The sequence below is a fragment of the Salmo salar genome, chromosome 16 (genome assembly GCF_965601325.2).
Source record: "Salmo salar chromosome 16, fSalSal1, whole genome shotgun sequence".
NCBI lineage: Eukaryota > Metazoa > Chordata > Actinopteri > Salmoniformes > Salmonidae > Salmo > Salmo salar.
This window is the reverse complement of record NC_138306.1, coordinates 52120503-52145132: the sequence shown is the minus strand read 5'-3', so window position 1 is coordinate 52145132 and position 24630 is coordinate 52120503. Positions and strand designations below refer to the sequence as shown.

General features: G+C 41.3%; 1 protein-coding gene and 1 pseudogene across 2 annotated transcripts; one reads left to right on the top strand and one right to left on the bottom strand.

Annotated features, from left to right (window-relative positions):
- Position 1: 1 nt before the first annotated feature.
- ndufb5 (NADH:ubiquinone oxidoreductase subunit B5) lies at positions 2-2699 on the bottom strand. Its single transcript, XM_014149771.3, has 6 exons — positions 2488-2699; positions 1821-1906; positions 966-1032; positions 754-815; positions 445-551; positions 2-234 (listed from the first exon to the last, which is right to left on the bottom strand). The coding sequence occupies exons 1-6, from the start codon at positions 2693-2695 to the stop codon at positions 114-116; spliced, it is 651 nt and encodes a 216-aa protein (XP_014005246.2). The 5' UTR covers positions 2696-2699; the 3' UTR covers positions 2-113.
- Positions 2700-2725: 26 nt separating this feature from the next.
- Positions 2726-5963, top strand: LOC106574140 (large ribosomal subunit protein uL29m-like; annotated as a pseudogene). Its single transcript, XR_014380920.1, has 7 exons — positions 2726-2983; positions 3685-3831; positions 3966-4026; positions 4627-4723; positions 4950-5080; positions 5387-5483; positions 5654-5963. The product of XR_014380920.1 is annotated as a large ribosomal subunit protein uL29m-like (transcript).
- The last annotated feature ends 18667 nt before the right edge of the window (positions 5964-24630 follow it).

Here is a 24630-nt window from a genome sequence, read left to right as displayed (position 1 = left end):
CTTTCAAAGTATTGACATTTACTTTATTTTAGTCATGAAGAAAATAATATACAAACAGTGAGCCATCAACACGTGGCACGAACAGTTTAGCCTGGGTGGTTGGACCGGTTGGTTTAATTGTCAGGCGTTGATTTGATGCTGTTGTCGACCAGATTCTTGTCCAGTGTCTCAATGTGGAACCAGGGTCCATCTCCCTTTGTTCTCATCTGCTTACGCACCTCTAGCTGTTTCAGTCTGCAGATACAAAAACATTACATTTGCCAACAAATCCTTTGTACAGATTGCAGATGTGTATTGTCCTTTAATATTTTACTTTCCACTTTGTTAATACAAAACATAAGGAATGCAAGCACTATGTTGCAAGAGGACCTAAATGTTAGGGCAGCAAACCAATTAGATACAGGCTATGCAGTCAGTGGCAGCTCATCACTGTGTGACACTTACCTCATCTCACCCTTCTCAGACTCAATCTGTATCAGAGCCATCATTTTCTCATAGTCTTTCACTGGGGAGTCATAGAAGGTCCGTGAGATCCACCTGGTGATAGGATGCTGCAAATACAGGAATAACAATAGGACTCACAATCAACTTTGCCCAAGTCTGATTGTAAGCAATCTCCAATGTGAATGTTTTGATCAGATTTATAGGCTAGATGATGCCATTTCATTTTCTGATAGAATGACTAGTCACTTCGGATATTTGCTAATAAGGCATGGATTGTGATGAGTGAATACAACCGCGGGATCGTAGTACCTTGTAGTACTCCCAATGCTCAGGCTCATAACCTTCAGGAATTCCAGCCAGCTCAGCCTCACCTTAAAAAAAAAAACAGAATAAATATTTAGGTTCATTTATATTTTACCACATTTCTCCATAAACATGAACTGAAAGTGCCTTCATCATCACCCCTGTCCCATGTACAAATTGAACATTTCTGTACAATGGAAATATCTACACACACTTACCGACAAACACATTCACAGATGTCACAAAGACTGCAACTGGGATTCCAGTAAGCAGGATGTAGAATTTCTAGGAAGAAAAGTGGAGGGGGTGAATAAGTTAGTGAATAATGTGGTTCAGTGCTGTGGACAGTGATGTAAATAGGATAGTTCTAGTCCTTGATCATGACTCACAGTTCCATTACATTACACATAAGAGTCATTGGACGAAGGCATCTTCTGTATGGGAGAGTTGTATTAAGAGCCCTGACGCTTGGTCTGAACATTAACACGCACTGCTTGCGTTAAGGTTTTGGAAGCATAAGGAAAAACAAAAAAAGGTTCAAATTGATAGACAACTATATGTAGTTAGTGTTCCCACACGGCCATATCTCCATGTTACAGCGCTTGTTTACGGACAACAGAGGCAACAACCTATGCTAATTAGCTATCTAACATGCTCCGAACACCTGTATAAGTGTAACTGTGTATTTTCGTCAGATGGAGGCACATAGCTGTATGGATTTGTGAACAACTCCTAATGTTTCTTATTTGAAAGATTCTTTCTCGCTGATGAAAGTTGAAGACCATTTGTTTCTGAAGCCGTATCGCAAGCGATGATTGACTTTTCTAAACATTATAACACAGCGTCGGTATTGTTGTTCACATGAGCCAGTCTTGGCTGAAGCTAACCGCTGAAAACTGCAGAGAGAAGGCAGAATGTTTCTTAAAAACTGTATTGTTGTTTAAGGGCTTGTAAGTAAGCATTTCACTGTAAGGTCGACACCTGTTGTATTCTGCACGTGACAAATACAATTTGATTTAGAATAGCGCCTAGAGTTTAATAACTAGTTCTAGTCTGAATAATTAGAAACATACCAATAACTGCAGAAACCTCCGGTCATAGAAGCCAGTGGGCTTGATGATAAACATCTGCTTCCCATGGCTTCCCCAGCGGACTGCCACTGCAAAGCAACGTTTTCAGGGATGTTAAACACGGCAACACATTATTTATGTGTGCATATAAAGCATTGCATTACTGTATTGCTGCACCTAGACAGGAAAAGGTTGTTAGTTAGTTACCATTCAACTAGCTAACTATTGTTCAGTGTTGTGTCAAAAATGAAATTCTGTCATCACTGTGACACTTGGGTGAAATAAAATTCAGTTGTTTTGTGTGTGTTGTGCTAGCAAGGCTGTGTGTATTTAGCTTGGCTGCCAGCTAGCTTAGCAGCTATCGTTTGTCCACTAAGCAGGTCAACAACACGTCAAGTTCATGAGCATCACATGTCGTTTGAGAACTATGAAAATCAATCAGTAAAATTTGATTTGTATGTTGTCGTTTGTAGTGCTGGCAAGAGACACGTGAGAGAAAGATGGCTAACTAGGTCATACCATGGCTAGCTAGCCAACTAGCAACGATAAGAATAGGTTAGCAGGAAGCTAACGTTAGCCAGTCACACAGGACTACCTACAAGGTCACAATACGAAATGCCCACCACGAAGGAAGGAATTGTAGATGTTGGAAACGTGGAATACCATTTACCTTTATCTGTACGTTGTGCAGTTCTGCTGAGCAAATTCACCGCAGAATTCCCCGATTTTAGAGGATTTAGCCTGGCTGCAAAAGCAGCAGCAGACCGAAGAACACTCATGCCCACCATCGCGACTGAGGGCAAGCGGATTGGCAGACGCTTCTGTGATTGGCTCGACCATGTAGAGTCGAAGCAGCCATATTTACTAAGGGAAAACATATGCCAATAAGAATAACAAAATGAAGAAGTTATGTAAATATTTAATTTCCAATATGTTGCTTTGTATTAGCTTTTGTTCATGATTAAAATTGCTAAAAGTATTTAGGTGTGTTTATTTATTTTGATGATGCATCCTGGGTAGAGTATTAGAGCAAACATGGCGGCGCCCTCAACAGGACGTGTTTTGACACTTTGCAGACAGTTTCAAAACGCTTTTAGGATATCTACACCCTTATCAGCTCAACAGTCTGCTGTCACTTTGACCAAATCTCAGTCTTATACTCACAGGTAAGAATCTAAAGCCTACCGTTTCTAACAGCCAAATACATGATCTAAACGTGATTTGATTCTCAATTGCGATATTGTTCTAAAACATAAAGCCCTTAACTTTCATATCACATCCAAATAATTTCACAAATGCAAAATATACACTTACTGTACACCACACGAGGTTGGTGACACCTTAATTGAGGACGGGATCATAGTAATGCCTGGAATGGAATTAATGGAATGGTATTGATTTCCATGTTTGATTCCAATCATACCATTCCAGTCTCTATTATGAGCCGTCCTCAGCTGTTCAGCGCCTGTTAGATAGATAATTAGCACAGATGGTCCCTCTGTTTTCTGGCTGTAAACACATGACTAACATATGACCGTGTGGGAACCCTAACCCTATAAAAGCTATGTATCAATGTAATCTTTGTTTTATGAAAATCATTTATCTTTGATTTGAAAGATATAGTTCAATATACTTCCAAAACCGTATCGCAAGAGATGCATATTTAATGTTTAGATTGAGTTTAGCAGCTCTTAAACTCCCAGGTACAGAAGATGCCTTCCTTCAATGATTCTTGTGATAATGTAATGGAACTGTGTGTCATTTCCATGGGCTATCACCACCATGGCACTGTCTGTAATGTAATGGTGAGAATGCTGATGAATGTATTTTACCATGTACCTAAATCTGCTGTGGTCCCCTCTGTTAGGCTAACATCTCCTCTTTTGAGCTCAAGTTCGCACTGTCACGTGGGCCTTGTCCGTCAGTGTCGGCCTCTGCACACAACCAACAGCAGCAGAGGACTTGAGGAGTTTTTTCGACATACCTGAAAACTGGGGGGAGGTAACTGTGTCAGGTTAGCCTTTTGACAGTATATCTGATCACCAAAGCTAAGCTTTTTTTAATAAAAAAAAAAAAATACATTTCCTCCGACTAAGGGACTGGTAAGTATCTGAGTATGACATTGATTATTTTCATGATTAATTGTAGGAGCACCATGGATGGCCAAGCAACTAAGGACAAAAAGTAATGAGGACTTACACAAGCTCTGGTAGGTGGTGGATGTTAACACTAAGTACGTTTACATGCACACTAATAATTTGATATTAAACAGAGTATGGGATTAGTCATGTAAACAACTTACTCTGCTTATCTTAATCTGCGTAAGGTCATAATCGAAGTAAGCATAAGTTGATTAAAACACCTGGTTTTCTGATTCATCTTTCAAATTATTAGGACATGTAAACAGCTTAATCGGCTTTCCAGTGGTGTATATGATCTGTGTATGTGTCAGCACCAGGTATGAGCGAGTGAAGTGAGTTTGGAAAAACTGAAAGTATGTATCTTATAGTTTTCACATACAAACTTTATGTCCGAACTCCGAATCAAATAGTCTTCACAAAAATAACATGGTAGAACGTTTGTGATTGGCGATTTCTCTGCATTTATCAAAGTCCCATTAGGTAGCCTCATTTCAGATGTGTCCATGTAAACAGGATTATTAAGGAAATCGTTCTTCTTGCAAAGCATGTAAACATTAAAGAACTATTAACCTATCACAATCGCATTATTGTGTGCATGTAACCGTGCTCATTGAATGAAGAGCACTGACCTCCAGAATGAATATCCATGAACTAAACTGTTCTCAGAGGTATGTGCTCTTGAAAGAGAAGAACATGCTGCTTACCACTGAGCAGGAGTCCAAAAGGCAAAGGATTCAGATGCCAAGTCCAGAGCGACTAAAGAAGGTAGATGACACAGCACTTCTGACCAGGTTCACCATTATTAAACATCTGGAAATATTTCTAGTAGGGCATAGGTAATAATACAAGAATTTCAAAGGGGAAGGATTAATATCAATGACAGCTATCAATGGGTCTCTTTTGTAGAAGTGTTATTGGTCCAACTAGCACCTTTAAATATGAATGCAGATACTCCAGTCCACTGAAATTGAGACAACCCTTATCTCCTCAGATTGAAAGGTCTATGAAGAGACTAGACACAGTGGTGAAGGAGAGAGAAGACGCCCTCTGCCTGCTCCAGACAGGCCAGGAGAGAGCAAGGCCTGGGGCCTGGAGAAAGAACGTCTTTGGACGGGTCTACTGGTACGGAGCTTCCATACACAACACACCACCTTCATACAATATCTCCTTCCACAACTAAGTGTTGCTTTCACCTTACTGTCCTCGTTTCCCATTCAATTTTCAAACATGCTGTACAAAATGTAGCATGTTAGCATGGCCGACATTGAATGAAGTGAACCGTCTTTGGAAAACTATCGGGGTTGAGGAATTAAGTACTCGAAGCAAACAAAGGCAGTTCTCCTGAAAAATATTCAAAGTTACTTCATAGGTGTCAAATGGCACGTTTGAATGTTATTGTACACTGAGATCATTGTATTTTTTTTCTAGGTACCGGTTTAGAGAGCATGCCCTTCCTTGGTACATGAACAAGCGATACAAACGCAAACGTTTCTACACACCCCTATTTGTCACCCCCCCACATGAGGTAAGAAATATTGTTCATGCATTCATTTATAAGTGTACAATATGAGAACCTCCAAGCAGAGCACTTAACCATGTCACCTCTTGCATCATTTTTGTCCTGGGCCAGCTTCAACTTCACAAGGGCAAAAGCACTTGTCTGTTGTCTCAATTAGTCTTCTTTATTTTGTCCAGGCTTCGTCTAGAGAAACACCTCCGTGCTAAGACCAGAAAGCAGAACGGAGAGAGACAAACGCAAGCCAGGCTCCAGGAGAAGTTTCCTCAAATGAAGGCCCAGTCATCATGACTGTTAATGACCAAGAAACATCATTCTCCCTCCTGCCATTCAGATTGGAGCTTGTGACTGTATCTAAATTAATTTACCCCCTGTTTTTTTCAGCATTTATTTGATGTTCGTAGACTAGCATTTGAATGTCTTCCTCTGTATCATGATGCCTTGACATTGGTTATATGGTTATTAATATTAAAGTGATGTACAGACTGAGTTTGTGCCCTATTTTTAAGCCACAGAAATCTAAATATCGTTCAAAACTTAATTTTGAAGTTGAAAGATTGCGCCAAGAATAAATTGTGGGTGAATAAATATTCAGATATTAATCAAACTTTTATAATGCTGCAAGCCCTTTCCAGCAATTGTCACTGCAGGTATTCTGAACATTGTCTTTTCTATTATGAATGGGATATTTTTCATACCTGTTTGATCGCTCAGACAAGTGTAATAAACTATAATTACAAACGTGAACATTGTCTAACAAAAGTAAGTTATAGACCTTCAATACTCGTTACCAAATTATGCCAAGATGGATCTTGAACTTCGATACCATTACATGAATGGTCAATGGTGAAAACCCTACAAGCCAGTGATATAGAGACAGTTAGAAAAGGTTTGTTTTCAGTGGTGCAAAGTACTTAAGTAAAAATTATTTAAATAGTTTTTGGGGAATCTGTACTTTAACCATTTATATTTTTGACAACTTCAGTACATTCATAAAGGACAAAAATGTACTTTTGAATTCTTCCACTTTCCCTGACACCCAAAATTACATTTTGAATGCTTTGTATGACAGGAAAATGGTCCAATTCACACACTTATCAAGAGAACATCCCTGGCCATCCCCTGCCTCTGATCTGGCAGACTCAATAAACACAAATGCTTAGTTTATAAATTATGTCTAAGTGTTGGAATGTGCCCCTGGCTATTACATTTTTTTAAAACAATACAATTGTGTTGTCTGCTTTGCTTAATTTTTTTATTATTTTTACTTTTGATACTTAAGTATATTTCAACCCAAATACTTTCAGACTTCTCAACTAGTATTTTACTGGGCAACTTTCACATTTACTTGACTAATTGAGTACTTTTTCCACCACTGTTTGTTTTGGACATTTTTTATCAAATGTATTTGACAGGGACAATGCACTGTATTTCTGTAAATGTGCCAGATTTAGCCAGCTGGCTTTGTGATGTAACAAAGGTAGCTGATGATGTAATGAAAACAGACAGTTAAATAGGTGTGTGTAGAACTGTTGCACATTTTCTCTGGAAATGAGGACCGCACCTACTGGTCAAAAGAAGTGAATTACATCTCCAATTGAAGTCAATAATAAGGTATGGACGATGTCCATAAATTAGACAACAATACTGAACATTTGTAGCCCGCAGCTTCTGACTGTGATCTCTGACCCCTGTAACAGTGAATAGGGGCAAAATTTCCTGCGGTGTTTAGGCTTGTTTACTAGGCTAAGTAGTGTATTGGGGTAGGCTATGTGCAGCATGGGCATACAGGAAACCACTCTGTAGCCGCTTAACTCACCTTGGCCATGAGCTCTATAGCTCACAGCTATTGCATCACCTACAAAGCATCAACTGAATGTTACATGTGTTTCCTGTCAGGTATTTTAATTGTCTATATTGTCTACTTGTTAAATGTTTGTAAAGTCTTAATTTGTAATAGTTTGTAATGTCTTATCAATTGGTGTTGGACCACAGGAAGATTAGCTTAACGTTATAGCGTTAGCTAATGGGGATTCTAGTAGAAATTCACAAGACTGTTAACAGATTCACATTGATCACAGAATCCGACTGATAATCTTAATAGAAGTTTGAGCTTGTTTGTTTGAGCTTTTTACTGGACAACCGACACTTGACAGAAGGGCTAATCCATAGAAAGAAAATGTGATCTTGGATCTTGAACTCCCCTAGCTACATTTCGACTTAATGTTCAATATTACTAGTGGCACTCTGTCCTTACGAACAGTAAATCATTGGGTCTGACTGTTTTGATTTAATGCAATTTCATCATCGATAGTGAAACAACCACCACATAATCGTCAACTCATTAATCCGCCCCTACAAAACATGAATTCCTTTGTTGTTTATCCTCTTCAGCTATTTTGATATTAGGTGTGATCCTGACTTGGAATGGCCACGAAGTTACACTTTGTTTTAGGTCCAGTTAGTTTGGAAGTTGTGTTAAATGGGGGAGTGTGAGAGCGTGTCATGAGATTCTGCAGTCATTGATATGGGGATGGATAGGCTCCCTCTTATACATTGGACACTGCCTTTAACTACTACGCTCTGCCTGCACCTACCACAACTGGTACTCTGCTGCCTCGCTGTGGTGAGAGCACTAAACACACTGAACATGATGGACAAGGATGCTCCATATAGCCATCCATCACTGTCCAGGCACAGCCTGGGTGTATGTAATACAGAATGACAAGATATGGTTTGATATCTCTTCTGAAACTGGGGTGGGGTTATTGATTTCAGGGTTATGTAATGGTTGCGTCCATGTCAGTCCTCAAAGATGAAATTCCATAGAATCGAATTAATCACATCCAATGATTTCCCGTTTTGGAGTTTTGGACATTGTTTTGAAAATGATTCTCCATAGCTGTCATACTTTTGTGATGTCATAAGGTGTTACAGAATTCCCCTTCCTTATTATAAACTGTGATTAAAACTATGGAGTTCATTGGCCTACAACACATGTGTGTGTATTTGCCCTTAAAATGATATTGCTAGATGGAAGAAAATAATAAGGTAGGCCTAAACTGTAATAAGATGTACCTTAAAGATACTATAGATAGCAGGAGACATACCTGGGTTCTAGACTTGTATTTGGGGCAAGCATTTTAGGATTATACATATGGTTAGTGTCAACTTCTACTTACACGTTAAAGCTCAGCCATGTTGCTACATGTTTACTCATTGCCTTCAAGTAGAGCATTATTTGTGAATCTGAATAAAAGCCTAATAAAAGTGTATCGCCCCCAGCTTGGGCAGCACTGCTACACTGCTTTTTTTTGGGCTAAAGGTGTTTGTGACACGTACGTGTTCCAATGATGTCATAATTGTCTGTAGGTTCTATGTTGCCTATCAGCTTGGCTGTCCTTCAGAAAGTAGATAATACTTGTACTTTCAAACCATTAATAAAAATACAAGCAACAAAACAAACTAAATAGATTTAATCCATTAATATGATTTTGCCAGATGGAAGAAAATAACAAGGTAGGTCTAAACTGTAGTAAGATATACATTATAGACTGCTTCAGTGCATTTGGAAAGTATTCAGACCCCTTGACTTTTTGCACATTTCATTTTTTTACATTACAGCCTTATTCTAAAATGGATTACATACATTTTCCTCATCAATCTACACACAATATCCCATAATGACAAAGCAAAAACAGGTTTTTAGACATTTTTGCAATTTAAAACGGGGAAAAAAACAGAAATACCTTATTTACATAAGTATTCAAACCCTTTGCTATGAGACTCGAAGTTGAGCTCATGTGCATCCTGTTTCCATTTACCATCCTTGAGATGTTTCTACAACATGATTGGAGTCCACCTGTGGTAAATTCAATTGATTGGATATGATTTGGAAAGGCACACACCAAAGGTCCCACAGTTGACAGTGCATGTCAGAGCAAAGACCAAGCCACGAGGTCAAAGGAAATGTCCGTAGAGCTCCGAGACAGGATTGTGTTGAGGCACAGATCTGGGGAAGGGTAGCAAAAACTGCCTGCAGCATTGAAGGTCCCCAAGAACACAGTGGCCTCCATCATTCTTAAATGGAAGAAGTTTGGAACCACTAAGACTATTCCTACAGCTGGCCGCCCAGCCAAACTGAGCATTCAGGGGAGAAGAGCCTTGGTCAGGAAGGTGACCAAGAACCTGACAGTCACTCTGACAGAGCTCCAGAGTTCCTCTGTGGTTATGGGAGAACCTTCCAGAAGGACAACCATCTCTGCAGCACTCCACCAATCAGACCCTTATGGTAGAGTGGCCAGATGGAAGCCACTCTTCAGTAAAAGGCACCAAAAGGACTCAGACATGAGAAACAAGATTCTCTGGTCTGATGAAACCAAAATTGAACTCTTTGGCCTGAATGCCAAGCGTCACGTCTGGAAGAAACCTGGCACCATCCCTACGGTGAAACATGGTGGTGGCAGCATCATGCTGTGGGGATGTTTTTCAGCAGAAGGGACTGGGAGACTTGTCATAATCTAGGGAAAGATGAACGGAGCAAAGTACAGAGAGATCCTTGTTGAAAACTGTCCAGAGTGCTCAGAACCAAACACTGGGGCGAAAGTTCACCTTCTAACAGGACAACGACCCTTAGCACACAGCCAATACAATGCAGGAGTGGCTTCGGGACAAGTCTCTGAATGTCCTTGAGTGGCCCAGCCAGAGCCCGGAGCTGAACCCGATCGAACGTCTCTGGAGAGACCTGAAAATAGCTGTCCAGCGACATTCCCCATCCAACCTGACAGAGCTTGAGAGGATCTGCAGAGAAGAATGGGAGGAACTCCCCAAATACAGATGTGCCAAGCATGTAACGTCACACCCAAGAAGACTCGAGGCTGTAATTGCTTCCAAAGGTGCTTCAACAAAGAACTGAGTAATGGGTCTGAATACTTATGTAAATGTGCTATTTCTGTTTTATTTGTTTTTAAATAAACTTGGAAAAAAATTCAATTCTGTTTTTATGGGGTATTGTATGTAGATTAATAAGGGGAAAAGAAACTTATACATTTTAGTATAAGGCTGTAAGGCAACAAAATGTTGAAAAAGTCAATGGGTCTGAATACCTTATGAATGCAATGTACCTTACAGACTGCTTCAGAGTATTTGGGGAACCCTGGATTCTCATGAACAAATACAGTACAGTGAGTCCAAAAGTATTGGGACAGTGACCCATTTTTTGTTGTTTTGGTTCTGTACCCCAGCACCTTGGATTTGAAATGATACAATGACTGAGGTTAGTGCAGACTGTCAGCTTTAATTTGAGAATATATAGATACGTATTTTGGTACTTTTTTATTTAACCAGGCAAGTCAGTTAAGAACAAATTCTTATTTACAATGACGGCCTACCCCGGACGACGCTGGGCCAATTGTGCGCCTCCCAATCACGGCCGGGTGTGATACAGCCTGGGTTCGAACCAGGGACTGTAGTGATGCCTCTTGCACTGACATGCAGTGCCTTAGACCGCTGCGCCGCTATGGTAAATAATGTGTTGTGTCATTTTGGAGTCACTTTCATTGTAAATAAGAATAGAACGTTTCTAAACACTTCTACATTCATGTGGATGCTACCATGACTACGGATAATCCTGAATTAATTATGAATAATGTTGAGCTACAAAGTTAGACACACAAATATCATACCCCCAAGACATGCTAACCTCTCACCATTACAATAACAGGGGAGGTTAGCATTTTATATCATACCCCCAAGACATGCTAACCTCTCACCATTACAATAACAGGGGAGGTTAGCATTTTATATCATACCCCCAAGACATGCTAACCTCTCACCATTACAATAACAGGGGAGGTTAGTATTTCATATCATACCCCCAAGACATGCTAACCTCTCACCATTACAATAACAGGGGAGGTTAGAATTTTACATCATACCCCCAAGACATGATAACCTCTCACCATTACAATAACAGGGGAGGTTAGCATTTTATATCATATCCCCAAGACATGCTAACCTCTCACCATTACAATAACAGGGGAGGATAGCATTTAATATCATACCCCCAAGACATGCTAACCTCTCACCATTACAATAACAGGGGAGGTTAGCATTTTATATCATACCCCCAAAACATGCTAACCTCTCACCATTACAATAACAGGGGAGGTTAGCATTTAATATCATACCCCCAAGACATGCTAACCTCTCACCATTACAATAACAGGGGAGGTTAGAATTTTATATCATACCCCCAAGACATGATAACCTCTCACCATTACAATAACAGGGGAGGTTAGCATTTTATATCATACCCCCAAGACATGCTAACCTCTCACCATTACAATAACAGGGGAGGTTAGCATTTAATATCATACCCCCAAGACATGCTAACCTCTCACCATTACAATAACAGGGGAGGTTAGCATTTTATATCATACCCCCAAAACATGCTAACCTCTCACCATTACAATAACAGGGGAGGTTAGCATTTAATATCATACCCCCAAGACATGCTAACCTCTCACCATTACAATAACAGGGGAGGTTAGCATTTAATATCATACCCCCAAGACATGCTAACCTCTCACCATTACAATAACAGGGGCGGTTAGCATTTAATATCATACCCCCAAGACATGCTAACCTCTCACCATTACAATAACAGGGGAGGTTAGCATTTTATATCATACCCCCAAGACATGCTAACCTCTTACCATTGGGGGGTATGATATTTGTGCGTTTAATTTTCTCACTCATCATTATTCACAATTATCCGTAATCATGGTATCATGCCAAAATAACACAAAATGTGTCACTGTCCCAATACTTTTGGAGCTCACTGTTGATCCTGAATCCAGCCAGCCATCCCACTGGGGTAAATAGATCCTGAAACCGGCCAGCCATCCTACTGGGGTAAATAGATCCTGAACCTGGCCAGCCATCCTACTGGGGTAAATAGATCCTGAACCTGGCCAGCCATCCTACTGGGGTAAATAGATCCTGAAACCGGCCAGCCATCCTACTGGGGTAAATAGATCCTGAACCTGGCCAGCCATCCTACTGGGGTAAATAGATCCTGAACCTGGCCAGCCATCCTACTGGGGTAAATAGATCCTGAACCTGGCCAGCCATCCTACTGGGGTAAATAGATCCTGAAACCGGCCAGCCATCCTACTGGGGTAAATAGATCCTGAACCTGGCCAGCCATCCTACTGGGGTAAATAGATCCTGAACCTGGCCAGCCATCCTACTGGGGTAAATAGATCCTGAACCTGGCCAGCCATCCTACTGGGGTAAATAGATCCTGAACCTGGCCAGCCATCCTACCGGTGTAAATAGATCTTGAACCTGGCCAGCCATCCTACCGGGGTAAATAGATCCTGAACCTGGCCAGCCATCCTACTGGGGTAAATAGATCCTGAACCTGGCCAGCCATCCTACTGGGGTAAATAGATCCTGAACCTGGCCAGCCATCCTACTGGGGTAAATAGATCCTGAACCTGGCCAGCCATCCCACTGGGGTAAATAGATCCTGAACCTGGCCAGCCATCCTACTGGGGTAAATAGATCCTGAACCTGGCCAGCCATCCTACTGGGGTAAATAGATCCTGAACCTGGCCAGCCATCCTACCGGGGTAAAACAATAAGGACTCCATGTACCACAATAGGCATACAGAAATCTCTGGGTTCTAGACTGGTATATTTGGGGCAAAAATTTTGGGCAAAAATCCTCCTGGTGAATGCAGAGATTGCAAATGGTTTCTATATTATAAGGTACAGTCTGTGTCTATAGATGGTGTCTATATTACAAGGTACAGTCTGTGTCTATAGATGGTGTCTATATTACAAGGTACAGTCTGTGTCTATAGATGGTGTCTATATTACAAGGTACAGTCTGTGTCTATAGATGGTCTCTATATTACAAGGTACAGTATGTGTCTATAGATGGTGTCTATATTACAAGGTACAGTCTGTGTCTATAGATGGTGTCTATATTACAAGGTACAGTCTGTGTCTATAGATGGTCTCTATATTACAAGGTACAGTATGTGTCTATAGATGGTCTCTATATTACAAGGTACAGTATGTGTCTATAGATGGTCTCTATATTACAAGGTACAGTATGTGTCTATAGATGGTCTCTATATTATGTGTCTGATGATGTCATGGTGTCCTTCTAACATTCTCATTTTCCAAATATTCTAATCAGTGCTTGACTTGGAATAAAATAGGTGCCGGTACTGTTTATATATATATATATATTTAACTATTTCGCTATTTTATTTTTATTTTATGCACTTTGAGATTATTCTTGTATAATGAAAAGTGCTTTACAAATGAATATTATTATAATATTTTAGGTGCAGGAGCTCCACAATTCTTTTGAACTTATACTATAGGAGGAACATTTGAGGTAACGGTATTCAGCAGTGGTGAGTTCCTGCCTAAGTCAAGCACTGGTTCTAATATTTAAAAAAAAACATTGCCTGTTTAGAAAACTAAGCAAATTGATTGGATCCATTAAGATACAGTGCCTTGCAAAAGTATTCATCCCCCTTGGTGTTTTTCCTATTTTGTTGCGTTACAACCTGTAATTTAAATAGATTTTTATTTGAATTTCATGTAATGGACATATACAAAATAGTCCAAATTGGTGAAGTGAAATGGAGAAAAAAAACTTGTTTCAAAATAGTCAAAAAAATGGAAAATGGAAAAGTGGTGCGTGCATCTGTATTCACCCCCTTCGCTATGAAGCCCCTAAATAAGAGCTGGTGCAACCAATTACCTTCAGAACTCACATAATTAGTTAAATAAAGTCCACCTGTCTGCAACACCACTAAGCAAGGGGCACCACCAAGCAAGCAGCACCATGAAGACCAAGGAGCTCTCCAAACAGGTCAGGGACAAAGTTGTGGAGAAGTACAGATCAGGGTTGGATTATTTTAAAAAAATCAGAAACTTTGAACATCCCACAGAGCACCATTAAATCCATTATTTAAAAATGGAAAGAATATGGCACCACAACAAACCTGCCAAGAGAGGGCTGCCCACCAAAACTCACAGACCAGGCAAGGAGGGCATTAACCAGAGAGGCAACAAAGAGACCAAAGATAACCCTGACGGAGCTGCAAAGCTCCACATCGGGGATTGGAGTATCTGTCCGTAGGACCACTTTAAGCCGTACACACCACAGAGCTGGGCTTTACGGAAGATTGACCAGAAAAAAGCCATTTCTTAAAGAAAAAAATAAGCAAACACATTTGGTGTTTGCCAAAAGGCATGTGGGAGACTCACCAAACATATGGAAGAAGGTACTCTGGTCAGATGAGACAAAATTAAGCTCTTTGGCCATCAAGGAAAACGCTATGTCTGGCGCTAACCCAACACCTCTCATCACCCCGAGAACACCATCCCTACAGTGAAGCATGGGGGTGGCATCATCATGCTGTGGGGATGTTTTTCCATCGGCAGGGACTGGGAAACTGGTCAGAATTGAAGGAATGATGGATGGCGCTAAATACAGGGAAATTCTTGAGGGAAACCTGTTTCAGTCTTCCAGAGATTTGAGACTGGGACAGAGGTTCACCTTCCAGCAGGACAATGACCCTAAGCATACTGCTAAAGCAACAATCAAGTGGTTTAAGGGGAAATATTTGAATGTCTTGTAATGGCCTAGTCAAAACCCAGACCTCAATCCAATTGAGAATCTGTAGTATGACTTAAAGATTGCTGTACACCAGCGGAAGCCATCCAACTTGAAGGAGCTGGAGCAGTTTTTCCTTGAAGAATGGGCAAAAATCCCAGTGGTTAGATGTGCCAAGCTTATAGAGACGTACCCCAAGAGACTTGCAGCTGTAATTGCTGCAAAAGGTGGCTCTACAAAGTATTGTCTTTGGGTGGGGTGAATAGTTATTCACGCTCAAGTTTTCAGGTTTTTTTTGTCTTATTTCTTGTTTGTTTCACAAGAAAAAATATTTAGCATCTTCAAAGTGGTAGGCATGTTGTGTAAATCAAATGATACAAACCCCCCAAAAATCCATTTTAATACCAGGTTGTAAGGCAACAAAATAGGAAAAATGCCAAGGGGGGTGAATACTTTCGCAAGCCACTGTAAATGGTTCAGTTCACATAACAGTCATTATTTTCAGCTTGAGAGATCATCCCGGGCTTTGTCCCCTCTGCTGTAGCTGAGATGTCCCTGGAGGACATAGAACAACAAGACTATGATGTTTCTGACACTGAGACAGTCAGGTAAGGCCACTCACACTCTGTCCAGTTAGATTGTTGTGTGGAGATTAAGAGAGAGAGTCTAATAAGCGAGAACCTGTTATGGGGCAGGTCAGGCATCATTCTTGGAGTCATTTGTAGGGTCAAGTCCCCAGCAGATCTATTTGAACCCCTCATTATTTGTGGCTATGTATTAACTACTAAGTGAGTCTTTAACATGAAGACAGTGGTTAGATTCTGCCATTGGGATTGCTCTGATGTTTCCATTCTCTCCTGGTTATGACCATAGAGCCTTGTCCCAGTCTCTAGACCTGCCTGTCTGTGTGGTGGATGACCACCTGCCCTCTGAAGCCGTCAATGAGATGGTAAGTTGACCATTTCATATTGCAACATTAATCCAATTAAATGTAAACCGTTGACGTACCACAATCATCTCTGTTGTGTTGCAGTTGTTTAAATTTGTCCAACGTTGCCAATGCTCCTCCACTCTCTAACGGTTCATAATTCTTTCAGTATGATATTTGTTGTATATGTTAAGTTTGACTCTGTTGGTGCCATTATTTGAGACACATAATGTTTATTTCTACCAGAAGCAAAGCAACACTGTGGAAACCACAGAAGAGGAGAGCCTCAACAGTGCGAAAAATCTTGAGTCTTTTTCACTGATTATCAACTTCCTGCAGAACTTAACTGAGGAGTATGTTCTATTTTCCTTGATACAGTAGAGAGAATAAAGTACCTCTATCAAACCTGGAAAGCAATAGGATTATATGAAAGCAGATTCATCAACTACATTTCCAGTGCGGAAAAAGTTACATCATACCACAATGTTGTCAAAACAATTGCTACAAAGTTTGTGTAAAATACTGTCTAATCTGATGACTCTATTGACCGACATTTCTGACAATATTAACAATATTAATATTAATAATTCATATGAATAATTTTCAGGCAATGGAGTAGGATTCGTAATGGTATTTCTGACCCGGTAAGATCTGAAAGCTTATTCAGAATACAATGATCACTGAATGTTTAACCTTGTTCATAAGCTTTTGAAAGACGTACTATGCAACATTTTAAAACACTTCTTCTGTTTCTGGAATACAGCTGACAAAACAACAGCTTGCCGGCTTGTGTCTGAGGATTGTCCAGTTTTTATCGGACAAGCTGATGCAGATCATCATCCCAGGTCTTTACGAACTACTGGGCATCCAAGATGCTGCCTCCTCTCCATTGTCACAGAGATCTCTCACAGCGTCCCTCACCAGTCTGGAGGACGATAAGGCTAACAACAAGTCCCGTGTGAGATTTACTGAGGCCGGTGTACCTAAGAGGCAAGGCAGTCGAAAGTCTTACGCTAGCTTTCGCATTCCGACTCCCTACCCTTCCTCCAACTGCATGGAGCAAAAAGAGGAAGAAGAGCAGGAATCACAACAATTTAAGTTCAAGGAGATTTACCTGACTAAGGAGATGCGCAGTCTGGGCAGTGGAAGCTACTGCCCAAAACCATTGCCCATGCCAGCCATGAGGTATGTCCGTAACCATTCTTCAATACTGCCTTGTATTTATGATTGTCCTTAAACAGTATTTGATGTTTATCCTCTTCGCTATAGGGGGCAGTATTTTCACGGCCGGATGAAAAACGTACCCAAATTAAACGGCCTACTTCTCGGGCCCAGAGTCAAATATTTGCATATTATTAGTAGATTTGGATAGAAAACACTCTGACGTTTCTAAAACTGTTTGAATGGTGTCTGTGAGTATAACAGAACTCATATGGCAGGCAAAAACCTGAGAATATTCAAAGCAGGAAGTGGCCTGTCTGAGAATTTGTAGTTCTTCTTTTGGTTCTCTATCGAAACTACAGTATCTGTGGGGTTACGTAGCACTTTCTAAGGGTTCCATTGGCTCTCTAAAGCCTTCAGAAAGCGGATTGAGGCGTCTCCTGTCTCTGGGCAGAGTACAATAGCTCAGTTTCTCAGTGGTCTGCCTGGTGACAAAGAGATTGGATATGCGCGTTCACGAGACCACGCTGTTTTTTCTTTTCCTCTTTGAATGTATACACTATTGTCCGGTTGGAATATTATCGCTATTTTACGAGAAAAATACCATAAACATTTATTTTAAACAGCGTTTGACATGCTTCTAAATACGGTAATGGAACATTTTGAATTTTTTTGTCTCGAATTGCGCTCGCGTGTTACCCTTTGGATAGTGACCTGAACACACGAACAAAACGGAGGTATTTGGACATAACTATGGATTATTTGGAACAAAAACAACATTTCTTGTGGAAGTAGCAGTCCTGGGAGTGCATTCTGACGAAGATCAGCAAAGGTAATACAATTTTTCTAATACTATTTCTGAGTTTAGTGAGCTCCGAACTTGGCGGGTGTCTGAATAGCTCACCGTGATGGCTGAGCTATGTACTCAGAATATTGCAAAATGTGCTTTCGCCGAAAAGCTATTTTAAAATCTGACATAGTGATTGCATAAAGGAGTTCTGTATCTATAATTCTTAAAATAATTGTTATGTATTTTGTCAACGTTTATGATGAGTAATTTAGTAAATTCACCGGAAGTTTTCGGTGGGAATACAATTTCTGAACATCACACGCCAATGTAAAAAGCTATTTTTTTATATAAATATGAACTTGATTGAACAAAACATGCATGTATTGTAAAACATAATGTCCTAGGAGTGTCATCTGATGAAGATCATCAAAGGTTAGTGCTTCATTTAGCTGTGTTTTGGGTTTTTGTGACACATATGCTTGCTTTGAAAATGGCTGTGTGATTATTTTTGGCTGTGTACTCTCCTAACATAATCTAATGTTTTGCATTCGCTGTAAAGCCTTTTTGAAATTGGACAATGTGGTTAGATTAACGAGAGTCTTATCTTTAAAATGGTGTAAAATAGTAGTATGTTTGAAAAATTGAAATTATTGCATTTTTGAGGTTTTTGTATTTCGCGCCACGCTCTTCCATTGGATATTGGCGAGTCGTTCCGCTAGCAGAACCCCTAGATGTAAGAAGTTATAGCAATTTCGATTATTTTTTGAGAATATATACTGCTCAAAAAAATAAAGGGAACACTTAAAGAACACATCCTAGATCTGAATGAAATAAATCATCTTATTAAATACTTTTTTCTATACATAGTTGAACGTGCTGACAACAAAATCACAAAAATAATCAATGGAAATCCAATTTATCAACCCATGGAGGTCTGGATTTGGAGTCATACTCAAAATTAAAGTGAAAAACCACACTACAGGCTGATCCAACTTTGATGTAATGTCATTAAAACAAGTCAAAATGAGGCTCAGTAGTGTGTGTGGCCTCCACGTGCCTGTATGACCTACCTACAATGCCTGGGCATGCTCCTGATGAGGTGGCGGATGGTCTCCTGAGGGATCTCCTCCCAGACCTGGACTAAAGCATCCGCCAACTCCTGGACAGTCTGTGGTGCAACGTGGCGTTGGTGGATGGAGCGAGACATGATGTCCCAGATGTGCTCAATTGGATTCAGGTCTGGGGAACGGGCGGGCCAGTCCATAGCATCAATGCCTTCCTCTTGCAGGAACTACTGACACACTCCAGCCACATGAGGTCTAGCATTGTCTTGCATTAGGAGGAACCCAGGGCCAACTGCACCAGCATATGGTCTCACAAGGGGTCTGAGGATCTCATCTCGGTACCTAATGGCAGTCAGGCTACCTCTGGCGAGCACATGGAGGGCTGTGCGGCCCCCCAAAGAAATGCCACCCCACACCATGACTGACCCACCGCCAAACCAGTCATGCTGGAGGATGTTGCAGACAGCAGAACGTTCTCCACGGCGTCTCCAGACTCTGTCATGTCTGTCATGTGCTCAGTGTGAACCTGCTTTCATCTGTGAAGAGCACAGGGCGCCAGTGGCGAATTTGCCAATCTTGGTGTTCTCTGGCAAATGCCAAACGTCCTGCACGGTGTTGGGCTGTAAGCACAACCCCCACCTGTGGACATCGGGCCCTCATACCACCCTCATGGAGTCTGTTTCTGACCGTTTGAGCAGACATATGCACATTTGTGGCCTGCTGGAGGTCATTTTGCAGGGCTCTGGCAGTGCTTCTCCTGCTCCTCCTTGCACAAAGGAGGAGGTAGCGGTCCTGCTGCTGGGTTGTTGCCCTCCTACGGCCTCCTCCACGTCTCCTGATGTACTGGCCTGTCTCCTGGTAGCACCTCCATGCTCTGGACACTACGCTGACAGACACAGCAAACCTTCTTGCCACAGCTCGCATTGATGTGCCATCCTGGATGAGCTGCACTACCTGAGCCACTTGTGTGGGTTGTAGACTCCGTCTCATGCTACCACTAGAGTGAAGGCACCGCCAGCATTCAAAAGTGACCAAAACATCAGCCAGGAAGCATAGGAACTGAGAAGTGGTCTGTGGTCCCCACCTGCAGAACCACTCCTTTATTGGGAGTGTCTTGCTAATTGCCTATAATTTCCACCTGTTGTCTACTCCATTTGCACAACAGCATGTGAAATGTATTGTCAATCAGTGTTGCTTCCTAAGTGGACAGTTTGATTTCACAGAAGTGTGATTTACTTGGAGTTACATTGTGTTGTTTAAGTGTTCCCTTTATTTTTTTGAGCAGTGTATATTGCCATATACAGTTGAAGTCGGAGTTTACATACACCTTAGCCAAATACATTTAAACTCAGATTTTCACAATTCCTGACATTTAATCCTAGTAAAAATTCCCATTTTTAGGTCAGTTAGGATCACCACTTTATGTTAAGAATGTGAAATGTCAGAATAATAGGAGAAAGAATAATTTATTTCAGCTTTTATTTCTTTCATCACATTCCCAGTGGGTCAGAAGTTTACATACACTCAATTAGTATCTGGTAGCATTGCCTTTAAATTGTTTAACTTGGGTCAAATGTTTTTGGTATCCTTCCAGAAGCTTCCCACAATAAGTTGGGAGAATTTTGGCCCATTCCTCCTGACAGAGCTGGTGTAACTGAGTGAGGTTTGTATGCCTCCTTGCTCGCACACGCTTTTTCAGTTCTGCCCACAAATTATCTATAGGATTGAGGTTAGGGCTTTGTGATGGCCACTCCAATACCTTGACTTTGATGTCCTTAAGCCAATTTGCCACAACTTTGGAAGTATGCTTGGGGTCATTGTCCATTTGGAAGACCCATTTGCGACCAAGCTTTAACTTCCTGACAAATGTCTTGAGACTGATGTTGCTTCAATATATCCACATAATGTTCCTGCCTCATGATGCTATCTATTTTATGAAGTGCACCAGTCCCTCCTGCAGCAAAGCACCCCCACAACATGAAGCTGCCACCCCGTGCTTCACGGTTGGGATGGTGTTCTTCTGCTTGCAAGCCTCCCCCTTTTTCCTCCAAACATAATGATGGTCATTATGGCCAAACAGTTCTATTTTTGTTTCATCAGACCAGAGGACATTTCTCCAAAAAGTACGATCTTTGTCCCCATATGCAGTTGCAAACAGTTGTCTGGCTTTTTAATGGCGGTTTCCGGAGCAGTGGCTTCTTCCTTGCTGAGCGGCATTTCAGGTTATGTCCATATAGAACTCGTTTTACTGTGGATATAGATACTTTTGTACCAGTTTCCTCCAGCATCTTCACAAGGTCCTTTGCTGTTGTTCTGGGATTGATTTGCACTTTTCGCACCAAAGTACGTTCATCTCTAGGAGACAGAACGCGTCTCCTTCCTGAGCGGTATGACGGCTGTGTGGTCCCATGGTGTTTATACTTGCGTACTATTGTTTGTACAGATGAACGTGGTACCTTCAGGCGTTTGGAAATTGCTCCCAAGGATGAACCAATTTTTTTTTCTGGGGTTTTGGCTGATTTCTTTTCATTTTCCCATGATGTCAAACAAAGAGGCACTGAGTTTGAAGGTTGGCCTTGAAATACATCCACAGACTCAAATTATGTTAATTAGCCTAACAGAAGCTTCTAAAGCCATGACATCCTTTTCTGGAATTTTCCAAGCTGTTTAAAGGCGCAGTCAACTTAGTGAATGTAAACTTCTGACCCACTGGAATTGTGATACAGTGAATTATAAGTGAAATAATCTGTCTGTAGATGTCCTTACCGACTTGCCAAAACTATAGTTTGTTAACAAGAAATGTGTGGAGTGGTTGAAAAACAAGTTTCAATGACTCCAACCTAAGTGTATGTAAACTTCCGACTTCAACTGTATAAGCCAGTTTCAATACAAATTACTTATACAAAAAAAGCACTCTACTTTATCACATTATTTGACTTTAAAACAGAATAATTTAGTCTGGGCACACACAGTTTTCTTTTCTTCTCCAAACCAGCAGAAGCTTTAGTCTTTTTTCTTTCTGTAATGAAAAGAGCTATAGAAGTTGAATAACTTAAATTTGATTATTATTAGATGTGGTTGACACACCACCACACTAACGTGTTTTCCCAGAGCAAAAGCAACGACTCCCCCATTGTTTTCAATGTTGCAGATGTGTTAGACACACCTCCACCAGAACAACGTGCCTCACAGCCTTACATATTATTTGACTGTGATGATTTCTGTTTTGTTTTCAAGGTCTCAAACCTCTCTGTCTGAGGTGCAGAAGACAACCAACTCTGAGCCGCTACAAGTCCTTTTAGGTGTCTCAGAGGACACCCTCATCACCTGTGTGCAGGACAGCCTGCAAGGGTCTCTCTCCAAACTTGCATGCATGTCCGATTCTCCATCTGGAATTGCATGCTCTCCGAAGATGACCCCTGCTGTAATGGCAGAAGTGATTAAAGATGTCAAGTCATCCATTTCAGTGGTGGTTAAGAGTGCCTCCGCGAGCCAAACCTCTCAAGTGACACCTGTAAGGGGAGACTCACAGACCAAGGTGACTGAGAGCATGGTGAAAGAGCTGGCAGCTAAACTTGAAAAAGTTGACCAAGAGAGCAAGAGTCTAACAGGGCAAGTCATAACCACCATCTCTGACACAATGGTGGCTTTTGTTGATGAGAACGAACAGAATTTGCTGAAAGATCTGAAGGACAAGATCACGTTTTTGGCATCGCATGTTGGCTTCATTGACGATCTTGATGCCCTGATAAGGAAATACGAGAGCAGCTACAATATTAGTGAATCTGGTTCCTCCTGCACGCTCACATCTAAGAGCATCCAAAAACTCTCCAGCCGGGAGTTTCAAACATCAGCAATACAAGCAGTGAGTGGAGTTCTTGCCAAAAAAGTCAGCAGTTTGAGCTTTCCTAGTTCAGTCGTTCAGTCTGAGTTAACAGGTGCTGTATCAGGTCAAACATTGTCTGGCATTGTAAAGACATTGTCAATTCACCCAGTGGGCTCAGCAGCGTCAGTAGTTGTTAAGACTTTCGTGTCAGATATGAAGTCCTTGGCCGAATCTGAAGAGAGTCCTCAACAGAAGAGTGTCTGGTCTGCTGCTGTTCACATTTACCACAGCATCCAAAACAACTTGAATGATTATTTCAGCAAGCTTCAGAGATTTGCCCTAAAGAGCATTGTCACATCTGATGACAACACCACAAATGCTGAGTTTAAGGAAACAGTTCCACTTCCTTGCTTAGACATGAAATATAGGCCCAGTAAGAGTGAGCTTCAGTTGCCAGAGTCCACTGGTGAAGTTACTTTACAAAGAGGCCTAAGTGAGAACTCAAAACTTATTTGGGCACAAACTGACTCAGAAGAAAGCAAGCGCCTTCTGACAACTTGCACCAAAGAAGTCATCTCAGAGCTTCTGGTCTTGTACAACACTGAGATGTCAAAGGAGGACCCCCCGTCCACTGTTGGAGAAAAAGGATCAGACTTCTCTATTGAGAGACAACAATTTGTAGAGGGTGTTCTGGCTCAGCTTGGGGATATCTCCCATTCCAGGGCCTCATCACAAATAGTATGTGAGTTCCCCTCTCAAATTGAGGACAGCAGAAGTAAGGCCACAGCTTCTTTGACCAGTCTGTTAGATTGCATGAAAAAACTCTCAAGTGAGGAATTCAAGAGAAACACCACTCAAGCAGTGAGTGAGTTCCTAGTTAAAAAGTCCAACAGTAGCTTAACTAGTGCAAACACTGCTTATACTGTAGCATCCAGGTCTGGTTCCATTCAAAACCAGAGCACCTTGTCAAATGATATTTGTGTGGATTCAGCTGCCTTTGGCATCATTGACACATTTGTGGAAGACTTGCAAAACTTGGCACAACCATTGGAGGTATATCAGAAAGAACCTGACCTCCAGGAAAATGCACAAAAGCTACAGAGCAGGATCTGGTCTGCTACCACTAGTTTATATAACAACATTAAGAAGACATTAAAGAACTTCACCATTCGCCGGCGGAGGTCAGACGTGCAGAAAAGAATGTCCAGCCATACACCCACAGAGGACTCTGGACATCTTGTGACTGAGGAGTACCTTGGTTTGGCAAGCCAGAACTTGAGGCAAGCTAGTAAGAGTGTGCCTCACTTGCCCAGTTTGAACCAGGAAGTGGCTCTACACAGGGGTGTCAGCGAGAGTTCAAAACTTCTCTGGACTGAAACAGACGAGAGTCTAATGAACAATAGTACCAAAGAGGTTATTTCAACTATCTTGACCTCATGCGAGGCCGAGATATCAAAAGAACCTTTCTCCTCCAGGGTAGGAAAGAAAATATCTGATATGTCCCTTGAGGTCAACATGTTGGTAGGTGGTGTTCTGTCTCAGCTGAATAACATCTCCTTGTCAAGGTCCCCAACACCATGTGAAGACATGTTTGAACGTCTCCAAGATTCTCTTGAGCGAACCTCTCCAGTAAGTCTAGATTGCAGCACGACTACCTCCAAAGGCATTGCATCTTCCCATAGTCTTTCAACAAAGAGCCTCCAGAAACTCTCTAGTCATGAGTTCCAAACCAAAGCTGAGA

What these genes read in the sequence shown, in the direction of transcription:
- ndufb5 (XM_014149771.3), bottom strand. Translation starts at nt 2,695, where the DNA reads ATGTTTTCCCTTAGTAAATATGGCTGCTTCGACTCTACATGGTCGAGC. An exon ending in ATCTGTGAATGTGTTTGTCG is followed by an intron (nt 816 to 965) that starts GTAAGTGTGTGT and finishes TTTTTTTTTAAG; the next exon opens with GTGAGGCTGAGCTGGCTGGA. An exon ending in TCTGAGAAGGGTGAGATGAG is followed by an intron (nt 235 to 444) that starts GTAAGTGTCACA and finishes TTGTATCTGCAG; the next exon opens with ACTGAAACAGCTAGAGGTGC.